This window comes from Octopus bimaculoides, chromosome 2 (genome assembly GCF_001194135.2).
Source record: "Octopus bimaculoides isolate UCB-OBI-ISO-001 chromosome 2, ASM119413v2, whole genome shotgun sequence".
NCBI lineage: Eukaryota > Metazoa > Mollusca > Cephalopoda > Octopoda > Octopodidae > Octopus > Octopus bimaculoides.
In genome coordinates, this window is record NC_068982.1 from 150,963,942 (window position 1) to 150,971,881 (window position 7,940).

Sequence of the window (7,940 nt, forward strand, 5' to 3'; positions counted from 1 at the left end):
CTGTTTCAAATTTTGGCAAAAAGCCAGAAGTTTTGGAAGAGGGTCTAAGTCGATTATATTGATCCCAGTAATCAACTGGTACTTATTTTATCACCCCTGAAAGGATGAAAGGCAGACAACCTTGGCGACAATAATAATAATAATAATAATAATAATACTAATACTAATACTAATAATAATAAAAAATAATAATAATAATAATAATAATAATAATAATAATAATAATAATAATAATAATAACAATAATAATTTATGAAGACTGACATAACTAGGCACTAGTCCAACAGTTTCTATCATTTCAAGTGCTGCTGGTCTGGTGCCTAAGTAGAAACTATTGTTACTGTTGCTATCATTGTATAAATAATAAAAATGCTTAAAGACATTTAGGTTTACAAGACAGATATTTAGAAAAAGATGAGAACAGAGCTTTTGTAAAAATCAAATTTCTCCGTTTTTGAAAACTAGACATTCTGTAGTATGAAGAAGAACACATGTACACAAACACCCACAAATACATACTCATGTACACGCTTACATGCATGTTTATGTATTGTGATCACTAAACAAAAAGAAGAGCAATAAACCATTGGTTTGTTATTTGATAACCCACTGACGACCACTTTGATCAGATATGAACCGGATAACAAAATAGATACAACATGATGTGACTGTCACACTGCTTTACGCATAACCATCTGCTGAATGATACAGACTGGAAGTGTGCAACAATCTTGCTGGTTGAGATCTGAAGATTTTAACAAAATATTCTGCCATTACTTCTGTGCTGTAAGATATTTCTTAGAACTATTATTTTATTATATATAACAACAGCTGCTTTCAATTGCCTCCTAGAAATGATTTCAACATCTATATAAATCCAATAATAGTTCTAGGAAACTATATACATGACCAGTTATTGTGGTATATTATAGATTGTAGTGGTGCTTGGTGCATTTTCTAAATATAAAAAACTAACAAAACAAATTAAATAGATTCTTAATGATTCAGAATAGTGTTTTCTAAATCTAAAATAATGTATATTTATTTTTAACTTTGGGCAGTTGTCCAATTATGGTAGATTCACAGAATCGTTAGAGCATCAACCAATATCTTGCAGTTTTTTTCCCCAGCTCTTTACATTCTGAATTTAAATACCACTGAGGTCAACATTACCTTTTGTCTTTTTGTTTGGGGTCAATAAAATAAAATGCTAGTCAAGTACTGGGGTCGATAACACTGTCTAACCCCTTCCCTTAAAATTGCATTGCATTGTACCTAATAAATCAGAAACAAAATTACTACTACTACTACTACTACTACTACTACTACTACTACTACTGCAGTGAGCTGGCAGAACTGTTAGCATGCTGGATAAAATGCTTAGTGGCATTTTGTCTATCCTTACATTCTGAGTTCAAACTCTGTCAAGGTTGATTTAGCCTTTCATCCTTTTGGTTGAACACCGGGATCAATGTAATTGACTTACTACCACCCCAAACTTGCTGGCCTTGTGCCACAATTTGAAACTATTATTATTATTATTGTTGTTGTTGTTGTTATTATTGTTATTATTATTATTATTATTATTATTATCATTACATAAGGTGGTGAGCTGGCAGAATCATTAGCACGCCAGGCGAAATGCTTAGCGGTATTTTGTCTGTTGCTATGTTCTGAGTTCAAATTCTGAAACCAGGTAGTAGCTTCACATTTGTGCATAGGTGGGCTGCTCTTTCTTTTTGTGTTGTATTTTCATTCTTATATTTATATTTATATGATTGACCGTTGACTGAACACTATTCAATTTTTTTTCTCCGTGTTTTTCTCCTTGTCTCCGTATTCTTTCTGTTGAAGAGCGTAGCTCGAAACGTCAAAGACTTTCTGTATTCCCGAGCGTCATACTAATATATACTTTTGTTATTTACACCACCTGTCCTCGTCTGTTGTTATTATTTGTATATTCTCCCATATATATATATATATATATATATATAGTTTACAGGTTAGAGACAGGTATTCTCTATATAGAATACACTTTGAAGTGCTCAAGAAATTTGAACTTGAACCGGTAGATGAGTAAATGTAATGACAAGCAAGTAAGGCAAGTCGATTTATACAAAATATTAAATACATTTAATAGAAACAATGTACATGTGTATGGATATAAAATAGTCCCACTTACAGAATATAAATTAAATCAGGAGTTAAATCATTAGTCTTCTGTAGTAGGAGTTCTGGGATATTTTTTGTAGATATGCCCAAGGAATATTCTGTGTAAATCAACTTGCCTAACTTGCTTGTCATTACATTTACTCATCTATCAGATCAAATTCAAATCTCTTGAGCACTTCAAAGTCTATTCTATATAGGGGACACCTGTCTCTAACCTATAAACTATATACCTTTTGCTTGACAGAGTGCTGCCTATAGATAACACTCATGGATAAGTAATTCTTTGGCATGTCTACAAAAAATATCCTGATCCCAAAAAGTGATATATACATGGAACTCCTACTACAGAAGACTAATGATTTAGCTCCTGGTATCATTTATATTCTGTAAGTTGGACTATTTTATATCCATACATATGTACAATTTTTCTATTAAATGTATTTATTATTCTTTGTAAATTGACTTGCCTCACTTGTTTGTCATTACATTTACTGTGGAGTGGCTGGTGTTAGGAAGGGCATCCAGCCGTAACATCCCTGCCAAAACAGACACAGTAGCCTAGGGTAGTTTTTCTACCTGGCCAGCTCCTGTCATTTGTCTTACCCATAGATGCATGAAAGATGGATGTTAAACAATGATGATGATATATGTGCATACATATACATATACATACATATATATGTGTGTGTGTGTGTGTGTGTGTGTGCATATATATATATATATATATATATATATATATATATATATATATATATGCACACACACACACACACATATATATATATATATATATGTATATGTATATATGAAAGGCAAAGTCGTTCCAGGCAGAATTTGAACTCAGAACAGACAAACTACCACTAAGCATTTTGCCTGGTGTGCTAATGATCCTGCCAGCTTGCTTTAATAATAACAATAATAATAATAATAATAATAATAATAATAATAATAATAATAATAATAAAAGATCAAAGCATGCTCACAAAAAACAACCAGGCTAACGTTCTTCAAAACGGTTCTGACCCTAAATGCAGATTCTACGACACATTTGACGAAACAATTTACCATCTTGTTTCGGGATGTCCTGTGCTGACACCAAACGAATACAAAAATCGTCATGATATAGTAGGACAGTATTTACATTGGAAAATATGTAAACACTACAAAATCAGCACTCCTGCTTACTGGTATGAACATCATCTTGAGCCAGTTGTTGAAAGTAAAAATGTCATTATCCTCTGGGATTTTCCACTCAACACTGACAAAATGATCCGGGCTAATCGACCAGACATAGTCATTAAAGACTGGGAAGAAAATACTTGTAGACTAATAGATGTAAGTATTCCCACTGATAAAGATATATCTGTAAAGGAATTTGACAAACTAAGAAAATATAAGGACCTGGAAATTGAAATACAAAAGATGTGGCATCTTGAAACAAGAACTGTTCCTGTTATTGTAGGTGCCTTAGGTATGATAAAAAAGGGATGTCAGAAACATCTAGATATGATCCTAGGAAAACCATGTCTCAGAGAAATCCAAAAGATTGTACTGACAAGTACTGCCCACGTCCTTAGAAGAAACCCTATCCATTTAAATGTCTGTGTTGTATTACACGAAGATATTTCGTTACTCCCCCACCCCACCCCAAGCTTTCAGTCATATTGTAACATCTCTTATCCTTCACTTGCCCCAAGACTCTGGGTGTGTTTTGGCAAGTGACTGTAACAAACATGTAGATTAGAAGTAAATAATAATAATAATAATAATAATAATAATAATAATGATATATTGGATAAATCAGTAACAGAGCAGTATAAAAGTATTACTCTCCCTACAACTACAATGTCAACAGCAACAGTTCCACCATCATCATTGGCATAATGATGTGCTTGTAATCATTATCACTGTCATCCTCATCATCCTGATTGTCAACCTTTATCATTGCTATCATAATACTACGCTTCTTATCATCATTGCCATCATCATCACTATCGTCAATATCATCACCTCTACCACCACTATTATCATCAGTAAAGAAGTCTACACTAAATTTCACAAGCTCAACATTCTTTTCCACTCAACTGAAATGACAAGCTATTACAATCATATAATCAATATTTAACCAATGTGGAACAGTAAAGCAGACACACAACTGATGGGGAGAAGATAACAAATGGCAAGATAAAACTCAAGAAGATTCATGTATAGCATAGTCTCGGTTCTTAAACTGTGTACTGACAATTCATAACATGAGAATTTATGCAGGTTTCCAGGCTAGAATGATTAAAAGGACATAGTTCTAAAAATATGGGGCTATATGCAGGTTTTCAGACAAGAATGATCAAAGGGATACAGTCCCAAGATACCGAATTTTATGACGACTTTCAAGCAAAGATATGGTAGTAAAGGGATACAGTTGAAAGAAACATTAGCACGCCGGGCGAAATGCTTAGCGGTATTTCATCTGTCTTTATGTTCTGAGTTCAAATTCCGCCGAGGTCGACTTTGCCTTTCATCCTTTCGGGGTTGATAAATTAAGTACCAGTTACACACTGGGTTGATGTAATCGACTTAATCCCTTTGTCTGTCCTTGTTTGTCTCCTCTATGTTTAGCCCCTTGTGGGCAATAAAGAAATAAGAAATTGATACATGCTCTCTAATGACACAGAGTATTTTAGAGTGATATGGTTCCAAGGAGAAAGAAACAATGTATATTGTATGACTCAAGGTTTTGGAATAGCAATGTGTGTTAATGAGAGGAGACAAGTTTAGTTAATAGACAGATACATATACACACATATACATGCAAACATACACACACACATCTAAGGTTCTTTAATAACTTCATATAATATTTAACAGCATATGATGCTATGACAGTCATCAAGTTGCAGCTGTTCAAGAGAAACTTCAGATGCACCTGTTTCATCAGTCTCAGTGGGTCAGCAAAGCCCATGGGTACAGCTGTGTCATTTAGGATAAGTCATTAAAAAAAAAAAATTGACAAACCATATTTTAAAGGATGATGATGGTAGTGCTGACAACAGTGCCTGTTAAAATAAAAATGATGATGATGATATGATGATATGATGCTGATGATAATGACAGCTGCTTAATTTAAACAAGAAAAAAGCAAAAGTAAATTAACTATTTTTTAGGTCAACATCCCAGAAGTAATTAACTTGAATATGGAAAATTACCTTTTCTTTAATGACAGATTCATAATTGGCAGATAAAGTTTTAACCTTTTGTTCACTGTCATCCAATTCATTCTGCAGTGTGTTTAGTCTACCAGCCAGAGTCCGAACTTCATCTGCAACATCAAATTATGTAAAGTTCTACCACATGACATTAGAGAAATTGAATTTCAATAGGACAGACAAAATATTTAAGAATAAAGTACATATGAAAAAATTATGAAATAGTTGTAATAGATATTGTTTCACAATGTTGTGTCTCTTGAGAATTATAGTGGAAGAATTCTTTAATTGTTAATCATGCAGCTTTGTTTTTTCTTCATTTTTTAATTTGGTTTGCAAGATTCTCGATGTGAACTGGAGTGTTCAAACAAATTTTGTTATATCTTGTGTACTAACAATAAACCCATGCAGTTCTTTTATTATTATTATTATTTGTTAACTAGTTAGCCATTTAATAAATTAAGTCATTGTTTAATTAATCAGTCAATCATTTAGGTTTATCAGAGTCCTTTCATCAGTGAGGCTAATGTAGTTGGTGCTTAGCCTGAGCCACACACAGCCATCCACCTTTGTAAATACATACTTACCCAGCTGAACATCAGTAGATCAAGGTCTACAGGAAAAAAAAACAAAAAAACTTTGGGAGGGAACAAAATAAATTTTGCTGAAGGTACCCAGGACCTAGTTAACACTTTTTTCTAGCAGGACCCTAGAATTGTAGTCATAAGTGGAATTTAAAGTGACATTCACTTGAAAATAGATATTCATTTTTGGAAAGTGATCATGGCAAATGTAGTATAAAAGATCTAGATCTTAATTTCTGCAAAAGGTGAAATATATCACAAAAAAGGGAATGTAAACAAAGGAAATTGAAGAGGTTTTACAAGCAGAAAATGAAACAATTATTAGAAACTAACAATGATCCCTGAAATTCTCTCTCCTCATCACTTTCATACTCTCTTCATACTAGTGATTTCAATGTTCAGCTGGAATCTCTATAGGGAATTAAACAAGCAGGATGAGAAGCTATTCCAGTGCTATGTAGGTGAATGGCTGGTGAAATATGAGAGGTGAGGTACAGTAGAGGTGATAAGAGGGAGAGAGACAGATGTGTAGGGTGGACCTTGTTGGAAATGGTACATAGCTTGCAAATTCAGTGGGAACTGAAGTCATAACAACCACAGTGGAAGTGATAGCAGAGGGAAGAAAAGGCACGCCTATGAACCAGTAGTTCTCATGAGTTAGGGAGTGAATCTTTGGCAATGTGTTGAATAGCCTTCTTTTGGATGCTATCCAAGATATTTGAGTGTGTAACAGCAGAATCCTGAATATGTGAGAAGTACTCAAATATGGGTCTAACTTCAAATTTGTGGTGAGTCAGCAAATTGATCGAAGCTTAAGTGTTTTCTAGTCCTCAAGGGTAAACCTAGCTTTTTGTATAAAGTTTTAGCAAACTATTTAATGCAAAATTGCTATGAGAGATCAGAGATTGCAAGGCCTAGCCTTAGTAATGATTTGGGGATTTTAATCATGAGTTGTACATGTTTAGGCAAGATGTTATTGTTCTAGACTGTTGTTTTTATATGTGCAATAGTCAAGTATTGTACTATTGAAGGAAACTAAACTGCCATGTATATTTTCACATGTTTTATCAAGATATTGAATAATAATAGACACTTCAGTTAGTCTGTGTTTGTTTACTTAGCTTATTATTTATAATAAACACATATGTGTTTACCTTGAGACCTCATATAAGAGACACACATAGTTATTATTTATATGTATTTGACTGTACACTACTGTTTTTAGCTACACAAGCTAGATTGGTGTACCATATCAGCAGAAAGGAAGCACAGCATGCTTTTAATATCATAACTTTCCAGATGCTAATATCTCTTCTTGTCTCCTGTCATGCATGTTGTTCTTAATCTCCCTATCAATGAAATGCATATGCACATCCATGCATCCAATCAAATGCTTATCTTTCTACCAGCTCACACAAATCCCACCTACTACCAACCCAAAACTCCACTCATTTATTAATCTACCTATTCAACCACTGTGTTTTCAAAGTGACTAAGACACATATCTGTCACGCATATTACACATTAGATTATTTGAGCTCAGCCATACTTTATAACAAAGCATTCATTGATTATAGTTTTTTGAGTTCTTATTATCGGTGAATAGAGACATTCAGGGACATACAGTGAAGTATAATATGGATGACTGGGTATAAACCTGTTGTACACCAGACATCAGTCCTCCAATAACTCATTAACACAATGACATTCCCTACTAACAACAAATAAAGTAACAATAATTAATTCATTATTAATGAATTATATCACATAATTAACAGCATAATTAACATCTTAGAAAAAATCATTAAATAAACTAATGAAGTAAGAAACACACACACACACACGTGTGTGTGTGTGTGTATGTATGTCTCCGTATTCTTTCTGTTGAAGAGCGTAGCTCGAAACGTTAAAGACTTTCCGTATTCCTGAGCGTCATACTAATACATCCTTTTGTTGTTTACACCACCTGTCCTCGTCTGTT

At 33.5% G+C, this 7,940-nt stretch overlaps 1 protein-coding gene and 1 long non-coding RNA gene across 8 annotated transcripts in view; one reads left to right on the top strand and one right to left on the bottom strand.

Moving 5' to 3' along the window:
* The window catches only part of LOC106874333 (coiled-coil domain-containing protein 171), a 187,288-nt gene that overhangs the window by 123,757 nt on the left and 55,591 nt on the right, over positions 1-7,940 (bottom strand). For all 7 annotated transcript variants that reach the window (XM_014922033.2, XM_014922031.2, XM_014922027.2 and 4 more), the window contains one exon: positions 5,376-5,488. In XM_014922033.2, the coding sequence (XP_014777519.1) occupies positions 5,376-5,488 (113 nt within the window). The remainder of the gene's footprint in view (positions 1-5,375; positions 5,489-7,940) is intronic.
* The window catches only part of LOC106874335 (uncharacterized), a 56,732-nt gene that overhangs the window by 26,300 nt on the left and 22,492 nt on the right, over positions 1-7,940 (top strand). The window lies entirely within an intron of this gene.